The 27,186-nt window shown below is 46.6% G+C and overlaps 1 protein-coding gene across 3 annotated transcripts in view; it reads left to right on the top strand.

Moving 5' to 3' along the window:
* Positions 1-2,123: 2,123 nt before the first annotated feature.
* LOC143766451 (oocyte zinc finger protein XlCOF8.4-like) overlaps positions 2,124-27,186 on the top strand; it is a 74,982-nt gene continuing 49,919 nt past the window's right edge. The window contains exons 1-2 of one of the 3 annotated variants that reach the window (XM_077254160.1): positions 2,434-2,650; positions 23,919-24,002. Coding sequence is in view for 1 of the 3 variants with exons in the window: in XM_077254158.1 (XP_077110273.1) it covers positions 2,597-2,650 (54 nt within the window). In the remaining 2 variants the exon portion in view is untranslated. Of the gene's footprint in view, positions 2,651-4,050; positions 4,220-23,918; positions 24,003-27,186 lie in introns of those variants that run through there. The other 2 variants (XM_077254158.1, XM_077254161.1) reach the window with 2 other exon arrangements.

The following is a 27,186-nucleotide window of genomic DNA, read 5'->3' as shown; positions in this document are numbered from 1 at the left end:
TTTTTTTTTTGGGGGGGGTCCCCCTATTTTAATAGCCAGTAAAGGCTATGCAGACAGCTGTGGGCTGATATTCATAGCAGGCTACAAATATTGGCCCCCGGCCGTCGGCTTTCCCCCTCTGGTGCAGAAAATTGCGCGGGAGCCCACGCCGTTTTTTTTTTTAAATTACATAACCATAGTGTTTATTAACCCCTTTCTGCCAGCTGACGGAATAGTACGTCAGCTGGCAGTATCCCCCACTTTGAGGTGGGCTTCGCGGTAAGCCCACTTCAAAGCCGCAACATGTCAGCTGTTTTCAATACAAAAATAAAAAATGTACTTCATCGCTAAACGGCATAGCGAGAAAAAAAAAACAAAAGCCAAAATTATGTTTTTTTGGTCTCCGCGACATTGCATTAAAATGCAATAATGGGCGATCAAAAGAACGTATCTGCACAAAAGTAGTATCATTAAAAACGTCAGCTCGGCACGCAAAAAATTAGCCCTCACCCGACCCGATATCTCAGAACATATAGACGCTACATGTATCAGAAAATGGCGCAATTATTTTATTTCTTTTTAGCAAAGTTTTGAAATTTTTTTTACCACTTAGAGAAAAAATAACCTAGATGTGTTTGGTGTCTATGAACTCATAATGACCTGGAGAATCATAATGGCAGGTCAGTTTTATGCTGTATGCACACGTTGCATCCTGGTGTCCTTCTTGGTGATCCCTGGTTGCAAAATCTCCAACAAAATATCAAACATTTGTATCCTCATCCGACAATAGTGGAAGAACTTGTCTGGATTTGTCCTCAGAGCAGCATACAGATGGTTGAAATGGCCTTTATTGATCCGTTGCTTCAAAAGTGGATGTTCCCACATCCGTCTCCGCCTCCTCGGAGCTACAATAACTGGGTATGGCTCCCCAAAACGTTGGGAAAGTACCCAGTTGTAAAGCACACGCTCTGTGGTGTTAAAAGTTGGTAGATAAGACATGTTGCTCAACAAGTACAAATGTACCAACACACGCAGGGACTCTACTGCATAGATTGGTGGCTGCCACCTGTTTTCTGGCCATTAAATAGTGTTATTGTTGATGATTGAATTTTTTTTAGGTGAAAAAACCATTATATGTCCATTTTGCAAGCCTGCGAGAAAATCTCGGCATACGGATGCCATACAGATGTCACACAGATGTCAAAAGGATCATTTGATGCGAGAAAATTGCATCCTCGCACTGCACACGGATCACTGTTTTGGAAACATTTGTGCGATTCTCGTCTATGAATAACGGACCGTTTTTTTATACGTTGTGTGTGTCCCCGGCCTAAAGCACAGAGGTGAATCGCTGATATTTTGAGGATGTGTGAGCTACAAAGACACAGGAAATTTGGTTAAAGTTGAAGGAAAGATGAATGCAGCACGTTATCAGCAAATACTGGAGGCAAATTTGCAATCATCAGCCTGGAAGCTGCGCATGGGAAGTACTTGGACGTTCTAACATGACAATGACCCAAAACACAAGGCCAAGTTGACCTGTCATTGGCTACAGCAGAACAAAGTGAAGGTTCTGGAGTGGCCATCTCAGTCTCCTGATCTCAATATCATTGAGCCACTCTGGGGAGATCTCAAGCACGCAGTTCATGCTACACAGCCCAGGAATTTACAGGAACTGGAGGCTTTTAGCCAAGAAAAGTGGGCAGCTTTACCATCTGAGGAAATAAAGAACCTCATCCACAACTACCCCAAAAGACTTCAGGCTGTCATTGATGTTAGAGGGGGCAATACATGGTATTAAAAAATGAAGTATGTGAACTTTTGATCAGGGTCATTTGGCTTTCTTCTGGCGACTTGAGCATGCTGCCCATTTTTCTTCAAGCACCTCCTTATTGTGCATCTTGAAACAGCCACACCGCTTGTTTTCAGAGAGTCCAGTATTTCAGCTGATGTTTTTGTGGGTTTTTCTTTGTATCCTGAACAATTTTCCCTGCATTTGTCACAGGTGAGGATGTTACCTTTAGTAGCCATTCAAACTCATTTGTGTCAACTTCTGTGCATGTTATCAGGCCAAAATCACCAGGGTATGTGAACTTTTGATTAGGTAATTTGGATGTTTTGTGTTGTCATTATGGTGAATGGGCATGGATTGGGGTGTGGCCCAAATTTGTTGCTATGCGCACTGCATGATCTGTGCTTCAAAAGTTATGAGGTGTGCATAGTTACTTGGTGTAACACTGGTGGATGTGGACCCCCTGCACCACGGGCCGGGCTTTCCCTGGAGGGGCGTAACAAGGTGTCCACCAGGTCTTCACTAGAGCTACTGGTGGAGAGGATAGGCTGGACAGACGGTAGCACCAGGTACTACTCCAAGGTAATCAAGACTGGAGCAGCTGATTGGGGGTCAGAGACACAAGTGTGAGGTACAACAGGCAACACAACCCAACCACTAAAAGCATGAACTGCCTAGGAACCAACATTCAGCAGAGTTGTGGAGCTGCCTAATATAGGACCTGCCGCCACTGGATAGGCTGGAGACCTAATCTCTGAAGGACACAGCAGGGTTATATTCCTGTAGAGACTGGCCAAACCTGCCATAAGGCCAAATGGAAGCAACATGCTGAGAAGCCGTGTGGTGACCATAGTGAGTAGGGAGACGCTGAGAGGGCAGGTAAGGTAACACCGTGACACCTTTTTAGGAGCCCACTCAGATGTTTCCCCCCTGAGCTGAACCCCTTGCTGCACCTCAGAACAAATGTAATATTATCTTCACAACCAAGTGAAAAAGAAACCAGTGACACCTGTGGGATAAAAATGCCCATTACACCCTGAGATGACTTCCCTGGTGGGTACAGTGTCCGAAATGGGGTCACTTTAGGGGGTTGTATGTCTTCACACACCTCGGGGGCTTTGCAGTTGGCCCCCACAAGTGAGGATTGCCAAATTACTGCTCCAAAAGCAAAGCAGTGACTCTCCCCATTGGAGCCCGGCCGTGTGCAGTCATTTCTGACCTCAGGTTTGGGGAGAAATTTCTGTATAAATTGTGGCTCCATTTTACTCTGTGAAGCTGAAAAATTTGGACCCAAAACAACACTTTAGTGGAAAAAATGACGACCAGAAATATAAAGATCTATGATGCAATTATGGGTTCAACATGCCCCCCACACCCAGATGGATTCCCTGAGGACTGTCGATCTGAAATGGGGTCACTTTGGGGGTGGAGGGAGGGGGTCGCTGTTCTGGCAGCTGCACATTATTCCAGACAAATGTACAATCCAGAAACCAAACAGTGATTCTTCCCTCCGGAGCCGCGGAAGCGAGATCTCCTGCCACATTCTGGGGGTCGCCTCATTCTCCAGAAATTGCTTTATAAATTGTGCAGCATCCTATAAGATATTCCTGCCCACAACGCCCCCATCCAGCGAGTGTCTGAGAAAGGTCATTACACCGAAACGTCACGATGTTCAGATCCAGGGAGCACGATCACATTTATCATTGCTGCGCACTGTGTACGGCAGCAATGGTGTGTACACCTTGTACACACGCGGCTCCGCTCCGTACACCTTGTACACACACGGCTCTGCTCCATACAGCTCGTACACACGCGGCTCCGCACATCTCATACACACATGGCTCCACTCCGTACACCTCATACACACACGACTCCACTCTGTACACCTCGTACGCACGCGCCTCTGCTCCGTACACCTCGCACGCACGTGGCTCTGCTCCATACACCTCGCACGCAGTCGGCTCTGCTCCGTACACCTCGCACGCACGTGGCTCTGCTCCATACACCTCGCACGCAGTCGGCTCTGCTCCGTACACCTCGCATGCATGTGGCTCTGCTCCATACACCTCGCACGCACTCGGCTCTGCTCCGTACACCTCGCACGCACGCGGCTCTGCTCCATAGACCTCGCACGCACGCGGCCCTGCTCTGTACACCTCGCACGCACGCGGCTCTGCTCCATAGACCTCGCACGCACGCGGCCCTGCTCTGTACACCTTGTACACACGGCTCTGCTACATCCACACTATAAACCCATCCTGACCCCACACATAAACTTCCCCTCATCCAGCACCATGACAACCAGCACAGCAGAGTCCTGCATACACTGAGGCCCCTGATCATGTGACCCCTGACTCCTCCCCTCCTGTGACCTCATCACAGGTCCTGTGCGCACAGTGCAGCCATTCAGCTCCTCTGCTGGTGTTGCAACTTGCCCTTTAAGATCAGGTAAGGTTTGGCAGAAATCTAGTCTGTTGTGTGGCGCAGGTCTCCTGGCAGTGTGCTCTGGGCGCGCTCCGGCCTATCACAGGGGCAGCACCTGCACGTCTGCAAACATCCTCAGCCAATAGTTGGGAGACAGATGTGTCAGGGGCTGCAGACCGTTACACTGCATCCACTGCAGAAGGTCTCAGTAGTTTGATTTGCAGACGAGTGGCCACCTCCCCGCTGCTAATGGCCACGCCTGGACCTGAGTGTTGATATACTTGCTGCTGGCAAGCGTGGGTGATATTTTCTATTTGCACGTCCCTGGTGAGTCCTGGAGCTGCAGCAGTCACCTAGCGTCCTCTGCGGAGTTTGAAGGATGAGGGTGTTTCTCTGAGTCTACTCAAGCTAGGTTTCCCCTTGTTTTGTGTATCCTAGCTGTCTTTAGCGGTAGTGGGATTGTCTAGCGCTCATCCTGTCCTTCCCGCTGCAGCGATTATCGCCAGGGTCAGGCAGGGATTATGTATCCCGCTCGGTGATAGGTGCGGAACCTATGTAGGTAAGATAGGGCAGACAGGGTGACATTAGATCTGTCTAGGGGTCTCCACTCCCCCCTTCCCTAGTGTTTGGTTCCCTTTTCCTTATCCCTTCGTGTTGCACATAGCCTTTCCTTCTTGTTACATGATGGAGATGTTTGATATTTAAAGCACCCTCCATTATTGGGAGGAACTTTAGCAACTTTAGTAATCAGTGTGTTTTCTGCTACTTAGTTGTAAGGTCCCTGTACCTGTGCTCCCTTATCCTGATCCTGTCCATCATGCTTGCCCTGTTTGAACCTGATCATGTGCATCCTTCTGTAACCTACTCCTCAGCCCATCCTGCTTCTACCAGAACCTGATATATCTTGTACGCACCTATACCGCTACCCTCACCAGTGCAGTCTGAACCTGCACCTGTGTGATTCTGTACCTGAGTCCGTCCTGTTCCTGACCGTATCGTGTCTGTTTCCTATCCAGTACCCGTCCTTTTACCAGCCATACAGTCCTGATCCAGAACGTATTCTGTCTTTATGTGGTGCTCTGCTTAGATATTCATACTGATGGCTTCTGACAGGTCACTGATCCCTCACTGACCTGCCCCCTATTTTACATACTGAATATAATGTTTTGAAGAAAAATAATTTCACATTCAGCAGGCAGGCGCTGGTGGCGATGCCTGCGCTGTAGCATGATTACATCTATAATACCCATTTCATTATTTTATTTGGTGATATAAACTTATTAAAAAAAAAAAATTCTCTCTCAAAATGGCCCCAGCTGCGCCTGTGCAGTGGCATCTATTGGCGATCTGATCTTGGTGGAGTCAATTTTTTTTCCTCAAACAAAATGGCACGGTCAGCGCCTGTGTAGTAGCATCCTTCGGATCGCCGATAGATGTTACTGCACAGGCGCTGCCGGCGCAATTTTGAGAATTCTTTTTTTCTCTGAACAAGTTTATATCACAAAATAAAATAATTAAATGGACATTATAGATGTGATCATGCTATGGCACAGGCACCGGCACGTGCCTGCTGAATGTTATTTTTTTTCTTTCAAAACATATGATATTCAGTATATAAAGTGGGGGACATGTCAGTGAGGGATCAGTGACCTATCAGTAGCCATACAGATGAATATGTAAGCAGAGCACCACATAGAGCCCCGCTCACAGGCCGCCCCGGAGCACGAGAATCTCATTACCTGAAAATTGTAAATAAAGATTAAACCACAACCACAAGACGGATTTCATCACCAGGTATCAATGTTATCAGTATAATGGCGCCTGTGTGTAGGTTAACTGTGCACAATCCTGCTGACAGGTTCCCTTTAAATCATGTTGATCAGAGGGGCACTGACCATTCAGAAGCTCTTCCCTTATCTCTGGCCAAGTTGGATTACACGTAACTGTAATAAACAAATCTGGACCATCAGATATCCGAACATGTGTCATGGCGTCCTGAGCGTACTCGTGCATATGTCTGGGACTTCCTGTAAATGTAGCTAGTAAGATAGCCATTCCCCCAATGTCCACCACGTTGCCGTAATTGGCGATAGCATTTCTTATATTAATGTATTCATACACTCTAAATATTTAAGAAAAAGAGTAAAAAACACACCCAGAGGATTTAGAGAGTGTGCGTCGAAAGCTGCTGGTGCCTAGACAGCTACTGTGCTGGGTCTGTCATGTGTTAAAAGGAAAAATAGTAAGCGAATTAGGTCACCGGAATTAGGTCACCGCTCTAACAGGATAAAAGAATGTTCACTGAATAAGTTTGAACCTTGGGGTGCTGGTATACATGCACTTGCAAGACAAACCTAGATAGATGAATTAATAATGCACTGGCTGGCGGCCACCTGTAGTAGTGACAGCCAGTGCTGTAATGTGTGACTGATCTAAAATTGTTTAAGCGTGATATAGCAGCCACTAATGATACTGGACTTGTACCAGAATGGGACAAAAGAGTGCCAGATAACAATAAACCACTTCCTGGTAATGCAAACAGTTCCTGGAGAGGAATTAAAGCAAACACTTACTGCTGTGGTATGGCTGTAGTGTCGGTGCAGCGTCTGTATCGCAGTGCTGGTAGGTCGGAAGAGAAAGAAGTGACCTGCGGCCTGTGTGTCCGGAGCTTAGGGGTAGAGACGGCGGTGTGGGGCGGCAGAGCTATGGGGAGCGTCCTCCCCTGCTAGTGTCCGGCCGCCACGTGCACCTGGAGCACCGCTAAGCGGCAAGCCTCGGCTGAAGGCGCCGCTAGATGGAAGCGGTGTATATGGGGGCGTGGTCTGGGTGACGTCACCTAGAGTGAAAAGCAAAGAGCGGGGGACGGGTGCCGAGCTGGACCAAATTGCCTACGCGTTTCGAAGGTCACCGAACCTTCTTCGTCAGGGCTGAAGGTCCCAGCTGTCTCCTGCTCTTTATATAGGATCACTTGCCCGCTGTTAGAAAAAAACACACAAGCTGCATGGAAACCTCAGGCACAGAGGCTGGAGGACTTGTTACAATCTAAATGAATATGCATAAGTGTGCGGTAGATCAAATATAAGCGTTGTTATATCCCACTATGTCCTATAAAAATACACGTGCTGTGCACATGAGTACAAAACAATTTTTATTAGGTTAAAAAACCTTTTTTTTTTATTATGATAAGAAAAGAGGGAATTAGAGAAAACTAGTTAGATAAAAACTGAGTTTGATTAATAAACTAATCAGGTTAAAAATATGAGTGTTATTTAACCCTTAAATATAGTAGAAATTAGGGGACCCGATGCACACAAGGTCCAACTGGGAGTGAAGGAGAAAAAAAGGGAAAGAAAAACTTTCATATTCCGTTTTTCCTTTCCTTTGCAAGGCTGCAGTGCTATCCACTGAGCCACCGTGCTGCCCAATGCAGATATACCATATATACTCAAGTATAAGCCTACCCAAGTATAAGCCGAGACACCTAATTTTGCCAAGGAAAACTGGGTAAGCTTATTGACTCAATTATAAGCCGGGTATGCATTGTCCCCTCATCCATGTCCTGCTCTGTGTGGCTCCCCCCATCCTGTCCTGCTATGTGTGGCTCCCCCCATCCTGTCCTGCTATGTGTGGCTCCCCCCATCCTGTCCTGCTCTGTGTGGCTCCCCCCATCCTGTCCTGCTATGTGTGGCTCCCCCCATCCTGTCCTGCTCTGTGTGGCTCCCCCCATCCTGTCCTGCTCTGTGTGGCTCCCCATGTCTTGTCCTGTCCTGTGTGTCTCCTCCCCCCATCCTGTGTGTCTCCTCCCCCGTCCTGTGTGTCTCCTCCCCCCGTCCTGTCCTGTGTGTCTCCCCCCCGTCCTGTCCTGTGTGTCTCCCCCCTGTCCTGCTCTGTGTGGCTCCCATTGTCCTGTTCTGTGTGGCTCCCTCTGTCCTGTCCTGCTCTGTGTGGCTCCCCATGTCTTGTCCAGTCCTATGTGGCTTCCCCCGTCCTGTCCTGTGTGGCTCCCCCGTCTTGTCCTGCTCTGTGTGGCTCCCCACGTCTTGTCCTGCTCTGTGTGGCTCCCCCGTCTTGTCCTGCTCTGTGTGGCTCCCCCGTCTTATCCTGTTCTGTGTGGTTCCCACCATCCTGTCCTGTTCTGTGTGGCTCCCCCCGCCCTGTTCTGTGTGGTTCACCCCGTCCTGTCCTGCTCTGTGTTGCTCCACCCGACCTGTTCTGTGTGGCTCTTCCTGTCCTGTTCTGTGTGGCTCACCCTGTCCTGTCCTGCTCTGTGTGGCTCCCCCTGTCCTGCTCTGCGTGGCTCCCTCTGTTGTATGCATGGATCCCCCGGTCCCACATCCCATCTTGTATGCATGGCTCCGCTCGGATCTCCCGTGCTCCCCTCTCTGTTGTCCCAGCGCGGCAGCTCTTCCTGAGCTCAGCGGTCACGTGCTACCACTCATTAAGGTAATGAATATACGCTTGACTCCTTTGAGAGTGGAGATACTTGCATATTCATTACCTTAATGAGCGGTGCCACATGACCGCTCAGCACAGGGGAGCTGCCGACGTCGGGATAACCGAGATGCAGCGCCGATCAGCAAGGGCCCGAGGAGGGTGTGTATGATGTCACAACTGCCGCTCTTCCACCAGCTTTTTGGACAATGACTTGTGTATAAGCCGAGGGGGGTATTTTCAGAACAAAAAATGTGCTGAAAATCTCGGCTTATACCCGAGTATATACGGTACCTTACCGGCCACAGTGGAGCACGGTCATAGGGTCGCTGCAGGCCGCAGGCTGGGATGAGGGGGTGTTCCGATGTGCGGCACGCCGCTGCTGGGGTCTCCGGTGCTGCTGCGTCGGTCTCCGGTTCTGCTGCGGGGGTCTCCGTGCTTCTGCGGGGACCTGCTGGGGCTCTGTTGACATTTTGTAAGAGGTCAGAGCCCCCGCAGTTCCATGGTTTCCTATGTAGTGGACGCCGAGAAAATGGCTGCCGGGGATGGCGCATGCGCAGATGGAGATTGTCATGATCTCAATGGCAAGAGATCATAGCATCAGCATATATAGGAACTAGCTCTTGGAAGATGGAAACTGAGCTGACCATGAACTAAACCTAACGCACAACTAGCAGTGGCCGGGTAGCATGCCTACGTTGATTCTAGATGCCCAGCACCAGCCGGAGGACTAAATAAAGCTAGCAGAGGAAAATATTAGTCCTAGCTCACCTCTAGAGAAATACCCCGAAAGGAGACAGAGGCCCCCCACATGTATTGGCGGTGAATCAAGATGAAATAACAAACGTAGTATGAAAATAGGTTTAGCAAATTTGAGGTCCACTTACTACATAGCAGAAGACAGAAAGGACACTTTCATGGTCAGCTAAAAACCCTATCAAAACACCATCCAGAAATTACTTTAAAACTCTGGCATTAACTCATAACACCAGAGTGGCAATTCCTGTTCACAAGAGCTTTCCAGACACAGTAACGAAACTACAGCTGTGAACTGGAACAAAAATGCAAAAACAAACATGGACAAGAGTCCAACTTATCTAGTAGTTGTCTAGGAGCAGGAACAAGCACAGAGAGGCTTCTGATAACATTGTTGACCGGCAAGCAACTAACAGAGCAGCAAGGTTATATAGCGACTCCCACATCTTGATGGGAACAGGTGAACAGAGAAGATGAAGACACCAGTTCAATTCCACCAGTAGCCACCGGGGGAGCCCAGAATCCAAATTCACAACAGGAGATCTCGGCACCAAGATCTCGGGAGATGAGATCTCGGCGCTGAAATCTCATCTCTGAGATATTGGTGCCGAGATCTCAATCTGCGCATGCGCCGCCCCCTGGCAGCCATTTTCCCAGAGTCCACCTCATAGGAAACCATGGAACTTCGGGGGCTCTAGCCTTTCACAAAATGTTGGAAGAGTCCCGGCAGCAGCACTAGAGACCCCCGCAGCAGTATCGGAGGCACCCACAGTGGCGCGCCAAACATCGGAACCCCCCCCCTTCCCATCCCGACCTGCGCCACTCCTGCCTCCTCCAGGAGCGACCCTGGGACCCCACTTCATTGCAGCCTACACCCCCGGTAAGCAATAAGATGCATGGATTATAAGAAGCTCCATTTTATTAAACAAAAAAAGTTTTTTCCCTATTTTTCTGCTCAAAATTTGGGGTGCGTCTTGTAATCCGGTGCATCTTATAATACTGTATATCTTGGCTTAGAAAGTCCTGTCCAACCATGACAATAGCTACTTCGTTGACACTGGGAGAATTAAATCTCCTTCTGCGCTCACCAACCGGAGTCTCGTCTGCTCTTATTACACCCTGATATTCCGCACTTGGCATACTTTTTCTAAGTCTGTTTTAACCCCTTCACCCCCAAGGGTGGTTTGCACGTTAATGACCGGGCCAATTTTTACAATTCTGACCACTGTCCCTTTATGAGGTTATAACTCTGGAACGCTTCAACGGATCTTGGCGATTCTGACATTGTTTTCTCGTGACATATTGTACTTCATGATAGTGGTAAAATTTCTTTGATATTACCTGCGTTTATTTGCAGAAAAAATGGAAATTTGGCGAAAATTTTGAAAATTTTGCAATTTTCCAACTTTGAATTTTTATGCCCTTAAATCACAGAGATATGTCATGCAAAATACTTAATAAGTAACATTTCCCACATGCCTACTTTACATCAGCACAATTTTGGAACCAAAATTTTTTTTTGTTAGGGAGTTATAAGGGTTAAAAGTTGACCAGCAATTTCTCATTTTTACAACACCATTTTTTTTTAGGGACCACATCTCATTTGAAGTCATTTTGAGGGGTCTATATGATAGAAAATACCCATGTGTGACACCATTCTAAAAACTGCACCCCTCAAGGTGCTCAAAACCATATTCAAGAAGTTTATTAACCCTTCTGGTGCTTCACAGGAATTTTTGGAATGTTTAAATAAAAATGAACATTTAACTTTTTTTCACAAAAAATTTACTTCAGCTCCAATTTGTTTTATTTTACCAAGGGTAACAGGAGAAAATGGACCCCAAAATTTGTTGTACAATTTGTCCTGAGTACGCCGATACCCCATATGTGGGGGTAAACCACTGTTTGGGCGCATGGGAGAGCTCGGAAGGGAAGTAGCACCGTTTGACTTTTCAATGCAAAATTGACTGGAATTGAGATGGGACGCCATGTTGCGTTTGGGGAGCCCCTGATGTGCCTAAACATTGAAACCCCCCACAAGTGACACCATTTTGGAAAGTAGACCCCCTAAGGAACTTATCTAGAGGTGTGGTGAGCACTTTGACCCACCAAGTACTTCACAGAAGTTTATAATGCAGAACCGTAAAAATAAAAAATCATATTTTTTCACAAAAATTATTTTTCGCCCCCAATTTTTTATTTTCCCAAGGGTAAGAGAAGAAATTGGACCCCAACAGTTGTTGCACAATTTGTCCTGAGTACGCTGATACCCCATATGTGGCGATAAACCACTGTTTGGGCGCATGGGAGAGCTCGGAAGGGAAGTAGCACCGTTTGACTTTTCAATGCAAAATTGACAGGAATTGAGATGGGACGCCATGTTGCGTTTGGAGAGCCACTGATGTGCCTAAACATTGAAACCCCCCACAAGTGACACCATTTTGGAAAGTAGACCCCCTAAGGAACTTATCTAGATGTGTTTTGAGTGCTTTGACCCACCAAGGGCTTCACAGAAGTTAATAATGCAGAGCCGTAAAAATAAAACAAAAATTTTTTCCCACAAAAATTATTTTTTTAGCCCACAGTTTTGTATTTTCCCGAGGGTAGCAGGAGAAATTGGACCCCAAAATCTGTTGTCCAAGTTGTCCTGAATGCGATGATATACCATATGTGGGGAGAACCACTGTTTGGGCGCATGGGAGGGCTCGGAAAGGAAGGAGCGCCATTTGGAATGCAGACTTAGATGGAATGGTCTGCAGGCGTCACATTGCGTTTGCAGAGCCCCTAATGTACCTAAACAGTAGAAACCCCCCACAAGTGACACCATGTTGGAAAGTAGACCCCCTAAGGAACTTATCTAGATGTGTGATGAGCGCTTTGACCCACCAAGGGCTTCACAGAAGTTTATAATGCAGAGCCGTAAAAATAAAACAAAAATTTTTTCCCACAAAAATTATTTTTCAGCCCCCAGTTTTGTATTTTCCCGAGGGTAACAGGAGAAATTGGACCCCAAAAGTTGTTGTCCAATTTGTCCTGAGTGCGCTGATACCCCATATGTGGGGGGAAACCACCGTTTGGACGCATGGAAGGGCTCGGAAGTGAAGGAGCGCCATTTGGAATGCAGACTTAGATGGAATGGTCTGCAGGCGTCACATTGCGTTTGCAGAGCCCCTAATGTACCTAAACAGTAGAAACCCCCCACAAGTGACACCATGTTGGAAAGTAGACCCCCTAAGGAACTTATCTAGATGTGTGGTGAGCGCTTTGACCCACCAAGGGCTTCACAGAAGTTTATAATGCAGAGCCGTAAAAATAAAACAAAAATTTTTTCCCACAAAAATTATTTTTCAGCCCCCAGTTTTGTATTTTCCCGAGGGTAACAGGAGAAATTGGACCCTAAAAGTTGTTGTCCAATTTGTCCTGAGTGCGCTGATACCCCATATGTGGGGGGAACCACCGTTTGGATGCATGGGAGGGCTCGGAAGGGAAGGAGCGCCATTTGGAATGCAGACTTAGATGGAATGGTCTGCAGGCGTCACATTGCGTTTGCAGAGCCCCTAATGTACCTATACAGTAGATGCCCCGCACAAGTGACCCCATTTTGGAAACTAGACCCCCCCAAGGAACTTATCTAGATGTGTTGTAAGAACTTTGAACCCCCAAGTGTTTCACTACAGTTTATAACGCAGAGCCGTGAAAATAAAAAATCCTTTTTTTTCCCACAAAAATTATTTTTTAGCCCCCAGTTTTGTATTTTCCTAGGGGTAACAGGAGAAATTGGACCCCAAAGGTTGTTGTTCTATTTGTCCTGAGTACGCTGATACCCCATATGTTGGGGTAAACCCCTGTTTGGGCACACGGGAGAGCTCGGAAGGGAAGGAGCACTGTTTTACTTTTTCAACGCAGAATTGGCTGGAATTGAGATCGGACGCCATGTCGCGTTTGGAGAGCCCCTGATGTGCCGAAACAGTGGAAACCCCCCAATTATAACTGAAACCCTAATCCAAACACACCCCTAACCCTAATCCCAACAGTAACCCTAACCACACCTCTAACCCTGACACACCCCTAACCCTAATCCCAACCCTATTCCCAACCGTAAATGTAATCTAAACCCTAACCGTAACTTTAGCCCCAACCCTAACCCTAACTTTAGCCCCAACCCTAACTGTAGCCTTAACCCTAGCCCCAACCCTAGCCCTAACCCTAGCCCTAATGGGAAAATGGAAATAAATACTTTTTTTTTATTTTTCCCTAACTAAGGGGGTGATGAAGGGGGGTTTGATTTACTTTTATAGCGGGTTTTTTAGCGGATTTTTATGATTGGCAGCCGTCACACACTGAAAGACGCTTTTTATTGCAAAAAATATTTTTTGCATTACCACATTTTGAGAGCTATAAATTTTCCATATTTTGGTCCACAGAGTCATGTGAGGTCTTGTTTTTTGCGGGACGAGTTGACGTTTTTATTGGTAACATTTTTGGGCACGTCACATTTTTTGATCGCTTTTTATTCCGATTTTTGTGAGGCAGAATGACCAAAAACCAGCTATTCATGAATTTCTTTTGGGGGAGGCGTTTATACCGTTCCGCGTTTGGTAAAATTGATAAAGCAGTTTTATTCTTCGGGTCAGTACGATTACAGCGATATCTCATTTATATTATTTTTTTTATGTTTTGGCGCTTTTATACGATAAAAACTATTTTATGGAAAAAATAATTATTTTTGCATCGCTTTATTCTCAGGACTATAACTTTTTTATTTTTCTGCTGATGATGCTGTATGGTGGCTCGTTATTTGCGGGACAAGATGACGCTTTCAGCGGTACCATGGTTATTTATATCTGTCTTTTTGATCGCGTGTTATTCCACTTTTTGTTCGGCGGTATGATAATAAAGCGTTGTTTTTTGCCTCGTTTTTTTTTTTTTTTTCTTACGGTGTTTACTGAAGGGGTTAACGAGTGGGCCAGTTTTATAGGTCGGGTCGTTACGGACGCGGTGATACTAAATATGTGTACTTTTATTGTTTTGTTTTTTTTATATTTAGGTAAAGAAATGTATTTATGGGAATAATATATTTTTTTTTTTTCATTATTTTGGAATATTTTTTTTTATTTTTTTTTACACATTTGGAAATTTTTTTTTTTACTTTTTTACTTTGCCCCAGGGGGGGACAATACAGATCGGTGATCTGCCAGTTTGCATAGCACTCTGACAGCTCACCGATCTGATTGAAGTGCAGGCTGCTTCACAGTGCCTGCTCTGAGCAGGCTTCTGTGAAGCCACCTCCCTCCCTGCAGGACCCGGATCCGCGGCCATCTTGGATCCGGGTCTGGAGCAGGCAGGGAGGGAGGTAAGACCCTTGCAGCAACGCGATCACATCGCGTTGCTGCGGGGGGCTCAGGGAAGCCCGCAGGGAGCCCCCTCCCTGCGCGATGCTTCCCTGCATCGCCGGCACATCGCGATCATGTTTGATCGCGGTGTGCCGGGGGTTAATGTGCCGGGGGCGGTCCGTGACCGCTCCTGGCACATAGTGCCGGATGTCAGCTGCGATATGCAGCTGACACCCGGCCGCGATCGGCCGCGCTCCCCCCGTGAGCGCGGCCGATCGGCTATGACGTACTATCCCGTCAAGGGTCAGATAGGCCCAGGTCACCTCGACGGGATAGTACGTCAAAGGTCACAGAGGGGTTAAAAAGGATTACTAACTGATTGTGTTGATGGAAAAATCTTTGCAAATTCAAAACAATGTCTTTTTTTTGTCTCCGGTATAGCTTCACAAAGTCTATCAGCTTGTATCTGTTCATCTCCCAAACAGTAAATTTGTAAAAATGTTGGGTCTTGATTTACTACAGGAAGCATCAAACCTATTTTGTGATATACCGTATATACTCGAGTATAAGCTGAGACCCTTAATTTTGCCACAAAAAACTGGGAAAATGTAATGACTCGAGTATAAGCCTAGGGTGGAAAATGCAGCAGCTACTGGTAAATTTCAAAATTAAAAATAGATACCAATAAAAGTAAAATTAATTGAGACATCAGTAGGTTAAGTGTTTTTGAATATCCATATTGAATCAGAAGCCCCATATAATGCTCCATAAAGTTCATGATTGGCCCCATAAGATGCTCCATAATAAAATATACCCCATATAATGCTCCATAAAGTTTATGATGAGCCCCATAAGATGCTTCATAGAAAAATATGCCCTATATAATGCTGCACAAAGGTTGATTATGGCCCCTGTTATGATCCCAGTGGCAAGGATCGCAGGACTGACAAGCTAAGTACTAACGAGAACTAGCTCTGGGGAAGTGGTAGCTAGATTGATCGCAACCTGATCCTATCCGCACCAACTAAAAGTAGCCGTGGAACGTTACCTAAAAAATTCCTAGACGTCTCGTCACAGCCGGAGAAACTGACTAATCCTAGGGGGAAAGAAAGTCCTCGCTTGCCTCAGTGAAATGACCCCAAAGAGATAGAATAGCCCCCCACAAATATTAACGGTTAGTTAAGGGGAAGGCACAAACGCAGAGATGAAATTAGATTTAGCAAACGAGGCCCGCTAAAACTAGATAGCAGAAAATAGGAAGGGGACTGAGCGGTCAATACAAAACCCTATTCAAAATATCCACGCAGAGATTGCTCGAGCCCCCGCACCGACTAACGGTGCGGGGGAAGCAACTCCGACCCAGAGCTTACCAGCAAAAAGGAAATCAAATATTAGCAAGCTGGACTAGACTCATCATACATAGAAATCATATTGCAGGCAGATGAGCAAAAAATATACAAACAGAACTTAGCTTATCCTGAAGAGGCAGAAATCGAGATGAACAAGAGCAAACAGAATAGCACTGAATGCATTGACAGCCGGCGACAAGTGGAGGCGAAGCCGAGCTAAATTGGAGCCTCCCTGGTGGATAACGAGACAGCTGATCAGCCAGACCCACAGGAAAATAAACCAAACCACCAGGGGGAGCCCAAAAACCAAAGTCACACAATACCATCTGTGACCACAAGAGGGAGCCCGAAAACGGAGCTCACAACAGTACCCCCCCTTGAGGAGGGGTCACCGAACCCTCAACAAAACCCCCAGGGCGATCAGGGTGAGCCGCATGGAAGGCACGAACCAAATCGGCTGCATGAACATCAGAGGCGACAACCCAGGAATTATCCTCCTGACCATAGCCTTTCCACTTAACCAAATACTGAAGCCTCCGTCTAGAAACACGAGAATCCAAGATCTTCTCCACCACGTATTCCAATTCTCCCTCAACCAGCACAGGGGCAGGAGGCTCAACCGAAGGAACCACAGGCACCACATACCTCCGCAACAATGACCGATGGAACACATTATGAATAGCAAACGATGCCGGGAGGTCCAAACGAAAAGACACAGGGTTAAGGACTTCCAAAATCTTATAAGGACCGATAAACCGAGGCTTAAACTTAGGAGAGGAGACCTTCATAGGAACAAAGCGAGAAGACAACCACACCAAGTCCCCAACACGAAGTCGGGGACCCACACAGCGACGGCGGTTGGCAAAGCGCTGAGCCTTCTCTTGTGACAGCTTCAAATTGTCCACCACATGATTCCAAATCTGATGCAACCTATCCAACACAACATCCACTCCAGGACAGTCAGAAGGCTCCACCTGACCCGAGGAAAAACGAGGATGAAACCCTGAATTACAAAAAAAAGGCGAAACCAAAGTAGCAGAACTAGCCCGATTATTAAGGGCAAACTCGGCCAATGGCAAAAAAGTCACCCAGTCGTCCTGATCAGCAGAAACAAAACATCTTAAATAGGTTTCCAAAGTCTGATTAGTACGCTCGGTTTGGCCATTCGTCTGAGGATGGAAGGCCGACGAAAAAGACAAATTAAAGCCCATCTTAGCACAGAAGGTCCGCCAAAATCTAGACACAAACTGGGATCCTCTGTCGGAAACAATATTTTCAGGGATCCCGTGCAAACGAACCACATTTTGAAAAAACAAAGGAACCAACTCGGAGGAGGAAGGCAACTTAGGCAAGGGCACCAAATGGACCATCTTAGAAAACGAATCACCTCCTGATGAGCAGGAGTCATGCACATGGTCACTTGTGTCCAGTACTGAGGTTTATTCGTAGCCAATGGTGTAGCATCAATTCCCCTTAGTGGGATAGGGAATTTTAAAGGCTCCAAAACAAAACCACAGCGCCTGGCAAATGACAAATCCATCAGACTCAGGGCAGCACCTGAATCCACAAAAGCCATAACCGGGTAAGATGACAGAGAACAAATCAGGGTAACAGACAAAATAAACTTAGGCTGTAAAGTACCGATGGTGACCGACTTATCAATCCTTTTTGTGCGTTTAGAGCATGCTGAGATAACATGAGCTGAATCACCACAGTAAAAGCATAACCCATTTTGCCGTCTATAATTTTGCCGTTCACTTCTGGTCAGAATTCTATCACATTGCATAGACTCAGGTGTCTGTTCAGAAGACACCGCCAAATGGTGCGCAGGTTTGCGCTCCCGCAAACGCCGATCAATCTGAATGGCCAGAGTCATTGACTCATTCAGACCTGCAGGCGTAGGGAACCCCACCATGACGTTCTTAATGGCTTCAGAACACTGGCGGACACATACAGAAAAGGGCCCCTGTGCAAGAACAATATATGGGCACTTTCAAGACCAAAAGCTCCTAAGTATGCAAAATTACAATTGCTTTGGAAGTAGAAATGGGCCCTCTTACCTCTTGGGCCCCTGTGCGGCCGCACAGGTTGCACCAATGATATGTCCGCCCCTGCTTCAGAAAGACCTTTTCTGAAATTTGCAGCCAGGGCACACTCATTCCATTGAGTAAGCACTGACCATTTACGAAATTTCTGGCAGTACACCTCTGCATCATCTTGCCCCTGAGAGAGGGCCAATAATGCTTTTTCAGCCTGATTCTCAAGATTAGGTTCCTCATAGAGCAATCCAAGGGCCAGAAAAAACGCATCCACACTAAGCAATGCAGGATCCCCTGGAGCCAATGCGAAAGCCCAATCTTGCGGATCGCCACGCAAGAAAGAAATAACAATCTTTACTTGCTGAACAGAATCCCCAGAGGAACGAGGTTTCAAAGAAAAAAACAATTTGCAATTGTTCTTAAAATTCAGGAACCTAGATCTATCTCCAGAAAACAACTCCGGAATAGGTATCCTAGGCTCAGACATAGGACTGTGCACGACAAAATCCTGAATACTTTGTACCCTTGCAGCAAGATGATCTACACTGGAGGCTAAACTCTGGATATCCATATCAGCAGCTGAACTCAGAGCCACACCAAGATTAAGAGGAGGATAGAAGCCAGACACACAGCAACTAGACACACGGCAGCAAAGAGAGAGAGAAAAAAAAAATTTCTCCAGGCTTCTTTTCTCCTGCTTCAGCCATGCAATTAACACCTTAAGGGCCGGCTGTACTGTTATGATCCCAGTGGCAAGGATCGCAGGACTGACAAGCTAAGTACTAACGAGAACTAGCTCTGGGGAAGTGGTAGCTAGATTGACCGCAACCTGATCCTATCCGCACCAACTAAAAGTAGCCGTGGAACGTTACCTAAAAAATTCCTAGACGTCTCGTCACAGCCGGAGAAACTGACTAATCCTAGAGGGAAAGAAAGTCCTCGCTTGCCTTAGTGAAATGACCCCAAAGAGATAGAATAGCCCCCCACAAATATTAACGGTTAGTTAAGGGGAAGGCACAAACGCAGAGATGAAATTAGATTTAGCAAACGAGGCCCGCTAAAACTAGATAGCAGAAAATAGGAAGGGGACTGAGCGGTCAATACAAAACCCTATTCAAAATATCCACGCAGAGATTGCTAGATTGCTTGAGCCCCTGCACCGACTAACGGTGCGGGGGAAGCAACTCCGACCCAGAGCTTACCAGCAAAAAGGAAATCAAATATTAGCAAGCTGGACTAGACTCATCATAAATAGAAATCATATTGCAGGCAGATGAGCAAAAAATATACAAACAGAACTTAGCTTATCCTGAAGAGGCAGAAACCGAGATGAACAAGAGCAAACAGAATAGCACTGAATACATTGACAGCCGGCGACAAGTGGAGGCGAAGCCGAGCTAAATAGGAGCCTCCCTGGTGGATATCGAGACAGCTGATCAGCCAGACCCGCAGGAAACTAAACCAAACCACCAGGGGGAGCCCAAAAACCAAAGTCACACAATACCATCTGTGACCACAAGAGGGAGCCCGAAAACAGAGCTCACAACAGGCCCCATAAGATGCTCCATAGAAACATTTGCCCCATATAATGCTGCACAAAGGTTGATTGTTGCCCCATAAGATGCTCCATAGAAACATTTACCCCATATAATTCTGCATAAAGGTTGATTATGGCCCCATAAGATGCTCTATAGAAACACTTGCCTCATATGCTGCTGCTGCTATAAAAAAATAACTGACATACTAACCTCTTGTCCTGAGCAGGCGGGGACACCCTCACTTGCGATATTCACCTGTCCTCGTTCCACCGCCGCATGCCACTCTGTCTTTCGGCTCTCTGCAGTGACTGTTCAGACAGTGGGCGGCGCACACACTAACCACGTCATCGCGCCCTCTGACCTGAACGTCACAGCCAGAGGACGCGTAAGACTCAGCCCGGCGGTGGAACGGGGACAGGTGAATATCGGAATGCTCACGCTCCCCCGTTATGCTCACCTGCTCCCGGCGCGGTCGCTGGCAGCTTCTCACTGACAGATGTTCTCCGGGCGTCAGCAGCTTCTTCCTATGTTCAGCGGTCACATCGTACCGCTCATTAAAGTAATGAACATGTCCTCCACCCCTATCCATCGCATCCATATTCATTACTTTAATGAGCGGCACCACGTGACCGCTGAACATAGGAAGAAGCTGCCGGCGCCCGGAGAAGCAGAGACGTGTCGGGAGCAGGTGAGTATGATGTGACAGCTGCAGCTCCCCCTCCCCCACCAACCCACTAGGACAATGACTCGAGTATAAGCCGAGAGGGGCACTTTCAGCCTAAAATAATGGGCTGAAAATCTCAGCTTATACTCGAGTATACACTGCTTGCAGAATTATTAGGCAACTTGTATTTTAGAGGATTATTTTTATTATTGATCAACAACTATGTTCTCATTCAACCCAAAAGACTCGTAAATATCAAAGCTCAATATTTTTGGAAGTTGGAGTGGGTTATTTTTAAATTTTGCTATCTTAGGAGGATATCTGTTTGTGCAGGTAGCTATTACTGTGCAGAATTATTAGGCAACTTAATAAAAACCAAATATATTCCAATCTCACTTGTTTATTTTCACCAGGTAAACCAATATAACTGCACAAAATTTAGAAATAAACATTTCTAACATGCAAAAACAAACCCCCCCAAAAATGAGTGACCAATATAGCCACCTTTCTTTATGATGACTCTAACAGCCTTCCATCCATAGATTCTGTCAGTTGCTTGATCTGTTTAAGATCAACATCGCGTGCAGCAGCCACCACAGCCTCCCAGACACTGTTCCGAGAGGTGTACTGTTTTCCCTCCCTGTAGATCCCACATTTTATGAGGGACCACAGGTTCTGTATGGGGTTCAGACAGGGCCGCCATCAGGGCATTACAGCCATTACTACAGTATTGGGCGCGGAGGTCAGAGGCAAAAAGGGGAGCCCGAACACGCTGGCAGCTCACTCCACTCGGTCCCCCCTCTCTTTGTTTCTGTTCATCGGACCCCTGGACATTTTCTTCTATTCTGCCGAACTCCCGATGCATAACAACACTGTGGTGATTTAAAGATAAACCTACAGGGTTGTTAATGCATCGGACAGATGAAAATGGGCACTGTACCTTTAAGTTGCTGCCAGCCGGGGTGCATCATTGTCCTGACGTCACGCTGCTCGTGCTCGCACTTCCTCATTCCAAGCAGAGCAGCGTGCAATGTGTCGGTGGGCGGACAAAGTAGGCTGAGGAGGAGGCGGCGGGCAGTCAGGCAGAGTAAAGTGAGGAGACTGCGTCCTGTCTCTGAGTCTGTTGAGCAGAAGAGGCTTCAGGTGGCTGCGCCTGGCAGCGTGTGGCTGATGAGGGAAGGCGAGTGGTGACTGGAGGCTGCATCCAACAGGGTTCAGGGGAAGGATAGTGGGAACTGCCAGACCCCACTAGCCTCCCCCTGGACCCTGCAGCCCCCACTAGCCTCCCCCTGGGACCTGCAGCCCCAAGTCCTCACTAGCCTTCCCCTGGGCCCTGCAGCCCCCAGTCCCCACTAGCCCCCCCTGGACCCTGCAGCCCCCACTAGCCTCCCCCTGGGCCCTGCAGCCCCCAGTCCCCACTTGCCTCCCCTGGACCCTGCAGTCCCCACTAGCCTCCCCCCTGGACCCTGCAGCCCCCACTAGTCTCCCCCTGGGCCCTGTTGGGGCCGCGTCCAAAGGTGAGGGGAGGCTAGTAGGGGAAGGGTGCTAAGGGGAGTATGCATCCAGCAGGTGGAGATTGCTAGAGCGAATCTGCGTTCTGCAGGTGGAATCTGCAGCGGGGAGGCTGAGGAGATAGCGAGGTCAACCAGGGCTAGTCGACGATTGTGTTTCAAGAGGGTGCCAACCTTTGCGAACAGGTAGCAAACAAGAATAGTTGACAAGTGTAAAGAGTTGTGGAATTAATGGTGCTATAAAAGTGAGTAATATAATAATAATAATAATAATAATAATAATATTAAATAATAATTTTATTTATATATAGCGCCAACATATTCCACAGCGCTTTACAAATTTATAGAGGGATTTGTACAGACAATAGACATTACAGCATAACAGAAATCACAGTTGAAAACAGATACCAGGAGGAATGAGGGCCCTGCTCGCAAGCTTACAGACTATGAGGAAAAGGGGAGACACGAGAGGTGGATGGTAACAATTGCTTTAGTTATTTGGACCAGCCATAGTGTAAGGCTCAGGTGTTCATGTAAAGCTGCATGAACCAGTTAACAGCCTAAATATGTAGCAGTACAGACACAGAGGCTATTAACTGCATGTATCATGTAAGAGAACATGATGCGAGGAACCTGATTATGGTTTAAGTTTTGTGAATGGGCCACCAAGGAATAGTTAGGTAAAGGTCCTCGCCCCTCTGTATCAGTCTGTCATTGTTAGTTTGTTTACTGTAAGTGATTTCTGTAATTTGTATGTAACCCCTTGTCATGTACAGCACCATGGAATCAATGGTGCTATATAAATAAACTAGATGTTTCCAGCCAGCTAAAGCTCGGCATGTGGTGGGGGGCGGGATTATGTGTGGTAGGCGGGATTATGTGTGGTGATGTGGTGGGGGCGGGATTATGTGTGGTGGTGGGTTAGGGGGGCGGGATTATGTGTGGTAATGTGGTGGGGGGCGGGATTGTGTGGTAATGAGGTGGGGGGTGGGATTATCTGTAGTAATGTGGTGGGGGTGGGATTGTGTGGTAATGTGGTGGGGGGGCAGGATTGTGTAGTAATGTTGTGGGGGTCGGGATTGTGTGTGATAATGGACGCCCTCCCTTTGTCGAGTACAAGGGGGGTCGCATGATAACACAGCCCCCTTCCCTCCTGTGAGGGTTTAGCTGTATGTGGTATTTATGCATCAAGAAGTTAAGTTTGCGAAGGGTTAATACTTTTAGTAAGCTGTGCTAACGCATGAGCAGGTTCTTTCTGGTTTTATCTGGTTGTTTTCCCGCACTTTTTGTTTAATTTGATTGGTTGAGGTGAAAAGTGCGGGAAGAAATTCCTCTATAAAAATCAGCTGTTTTGACGGCTTGTTACCAGTCATCTGATGAAGATTGAAGACCCCTCCCTCCCTCCCTTAAGTTATGGTTATATTTTATTTAAGCCTGTCGTGGCGTTTATTTGTGGGAAAATCGCCCGTTATTTTCGGGTGGATTTGGTAATGTGATTTGATTTAAGTCAGTTTATGAGTATTCAAATGGTTTATTCTTTTATTCTTGGATTAAAATGCAATTTTATATGTAACTCAAAATAAACGCCACGGCCATTTTATTCCAAAAAGATTCTTGTGTCACGTGTGTTTTATTGGGGATTTTGGTGGGGCTTGTGTTACCATGTGGTGGGGGGCGGGATTGTGTGTGGTGATTTGTGTGGTAATGTGGTGCTGGGCGGGATTGTGTGTGGTGATGTGGTGGGGGGGCGGAGATACTTGCAGGGGGCGGGATTAGCGAGTAATCACGATGCCTCTTATATATAGATAATAATAATGCATTGAGGCGGTAGGCCAGTCTGAACAAATGCGTTTTTAGGGAACGCTTAAAACTGTGGGGATTAATTGTATTACCCAGGGTAGTAAATAAATGGGGTGATCACTCCTTTACTGTTGACTACTTTTTATTTTTTATATGATCACTTTGAGTTAAGTTTTGAGGTGTATTTATGTTCTAGAATTTATAGATTTTTAATAAATACCAATAAAGATATTTTTTAGTTTTGCATAATTGGTGATTATATATACAATAATATACACTGTTTCCATTTATTTGGTGGGCAGGCTGAGGCAGCAGCGGTGGGCAGGCTGAGGCGACCATTAGATTCTTCTTGACTGGGTAGTGGGCGCGGTGGCAACATCGGCTGTGTGAGTAAATAACAAGTCCATGTATTTGTTTGTCCACCATTTCAGTTTTATTGATGCAATTGTTGATGCAAGTGAGTATATATGACTGGGAAGCATCTTTATTATTATGGCAGAGTAATTTTTGAAATGGGGAAATCGGTCTGCGCTCACACAGCAGTGCATGGACTGGGCGCCGATCTCCTGACCAGCATCCTCATACATGCTGTGAGGCTGCCGAGTTCAGGTCAGGAGACCCGCGGCCGGTCCATGCACTGCAGTCCAGGTGCAGACCGATATTCACCAGCGGTTCCTCTAGTCAGATTCCTCTAGTTAGATCAAGAGTCTACCTTGTCGTGGTGGCAGGCTTAAAAAATCTTTTGGTCAAAACAAAAGCTGATGGCTATATATGTGATATGGTGTATGTGTGATTGGTGAGGACGTGGTGCAGAAGTGGAGTTTTTCCAAGAGAGGGCAGAGGGACTGTGGAAGGTTTGAAGGGTGGAGGCAGAGCTAGGGTGGAGGCGGAACTGGGGGGTGGAGCCTGGGTGGAGTTTCAAGGGGGCCCCGAAATTTTGACAGCATGGGGCCCTGAAATTCCTAGTGGCAGCCCTGGGTTCAGATCAGGTGAACAAGGGGGGCCATATCATTATTTTTTCTTCTTTGAGACCTTTACTAGTCAGCCACTCTGTGAAGTAGTTGGAGGCATCTGATGGAGCATTGTCCTGCATGAAAATCATTTTTTTATTGAACGATACCGACTTATTCCTGTACCACTACTTGAAGAAGTTGTCTTCCAGAAACTGGCAGTAGGTCTGGGAGTTGAGCTTCACTCCATCCCCAACCTGAAAAGGTCCCACAAGTTCATCTTTGATACCAGCCCATGCCAGTCCCCCACCTCCACCTTGCTGGCGTCTGAGTCGGAATGGAGCTCTCTGCCCTTTACTGATCCAGCCTCTGGCCCATCAAGAGTCACTCTCATTTCATCAGTCCATAAAACCTTTGAAAAGTCAGTCTTAAGATATTTCTTAGCCCAGTCTTGACATTTTATCTTATGTTTCTTGTTCAAAGGTGGTCGTTTTTCAGCCTTCCTTACCTTGGCCATGTCCCTTAGTATCGCTCACCTTGTGCTTTTTGTTACTCCAGTAACTTTGCAGCTCTGAAATATGGCACAACTGGTGGCAAATGGCATCTTGGCAGCTTCACGTGTCATGGTTCTCAATGGCAAGAGACCGTAGTAAAGCATACAAAAGGACTAGCTCTTGGAAGATGGGAACTCGAGCTGACTGTGAGCTAAACCTACCGCACAACTAACAGTGGCCGGGTAGCGTGCCTACGTTTTATCCCTAGACGCCCAGCGCCAGCCGGAGGACTGACTGACCCTAGCAGAGGAAAATACAGACCTGGCTTACCTCTAGAGAAATTTTCCCCAAAAGGCAGACAGTAGCCCCCACATATATTGTCGGTGATTTTAGAGGAAAATGACATACGAAGTATGAAGATAGGTTTAGCAAATTGAGGTCCGCTTACTAGATAGTAGGAAGACAGAAAAGGGAACTTCACAGTCAGCTGAAAACCCTTTTAATACACCATCCTGAAATTACTTTAAGACTCTAATATCAACTCATGACACCAGAGTGGCAATTTCAGCTCACAAGAGCTTCCAGCCTCAGAAATATTCAAAAACAGAGAACTGGAACAAAAATGCAAAACAATCTTAGGACTACAAGTCCAACTTAGCTGATAGTAGTCTAGGAGCAGGAACATGCAACAGAAAGGCTTCTGGTAACATTGTTGGCCGGCATAGAAATGACTGAGGAGCAAGGCTAAATAGAAACTCCCACATCCTGATGGAAACAGGTGAACAGAGGAGATGAAGCACACAAGTTCAGTACCACCAGAAACCACCGGGGGAGCCCAGAAACCAAATTCACAACATTCACGCTTGATTTTCCTCAATTCATGGCCAGTCATTTTGCGCCTTTTTTGCCCAACACGCTTCTTGTGACCTTGTTGGCTATTTGCCATGAAACACTTGATTGTTCGGTGATCACTCTTCAAAAGTTTGGCAATTTCAAGACTGCTGCATCCCTCTGCAAGACCTCTCCCAATTTTGGACTTTTCAGAGCCCATAAAATCTCTCTTCTGACCCATTTTGCCAAAGGAAAGGAAGTTGCCTAATAATTAAGCACACCTTATATAGGGTTTTGATGTCATTAGACAACACCCCTCCTCATTACAGAGATGCACATCACCTGATTTCCTTATTTGTAGTTGGCTCTCAAGCCTGAACAGCTTGGAGTAGGACAACATGTATAAAAAGGATCATGTGATCCAAAAAACAATTTGCCTAATAATTCTGCACGCAGTGTATACAGTATTTGATCCTGGACTTTAAGGCTATGTGCACACGTTCAGGAATTTTCGTGTTTTTTTTTTTTCTCGCTAAAACTGTGAAAAAAACGCACACATTAAGCATCCTATTATTAGAATGCATTCCGCATTTTTTGTGAACATGCTGCATTTTTTTTTCCGCGGCAGAATCACATTCTGGAAAAAAATGCAGCATGTTCATTCTTTGTGCGGGGATTCCGCACACATAGGAATACATTGATCCCTTTACTTTCCGCATGTGGCTATGCCTACCATGCAGGAAGTAAGCGGATCATGTGCGGTTGGTACCCAGGGTGGAGGAGAGGAGACTCTCCTTCAGGCCCTTGGAACCATATAATTGTTAAAAAAAAAAATAAAATAAAAAATCATGATATTATGACCTTCCGGCGTCCCCGGCAGTCTTCCCGCGCCTCGCGATGCTCGCGTTCCCAAGGATGCTTTGCGGCAATGACCTGTGATGACGTGCGGTGCTACGTCATCTGGGGTCATTGCCGCTAGGCCATTACTGGGAACGCGAGGCATTGAGAGAAGCTTGAAGGCTGCGAGGGATGCCGGAAGGTGAGAATATCATGATTTTTTATTTTTTTTAATTATTTTTAACATTCTATCTTTTTACTATTGATGCTGCATAGGCAGCATCAAAAGTACAAAGTTGCTCACACTTGTCAACCACTGTTTGACAAGTGTGACCAACCTGTCAATCAGTTTTCCAAGCGATGCTACAGATTGCTTGGAAAACGCTAGCATTCTGCAAGCTAATTACACTTGTAAAACGCTAGTGTTTAGCAGGAAAATGCATGCCAATTCTGCATGC

This window comes from Ranitomeya variabilis, chromosome 4 (genome assembly GCF_051348905.1).
Source record: "Ranitomeya variabilis isolate aRanVar5 chromosome 4, aRanVar5.hap1, whole genome shotgun sequence".
Lineage (NCBI taxonomy): Eukaryota > Metazoa > Chordata > Amphibia > Anura > Dendrobatidae > Ranitomeya > Ranitomeya variabilis.
The sequence above is the reverse complement of the archived record's forward strand: the minus strand, read 5'-3'. Positions and strand labels throughout refer to the sequence as shown.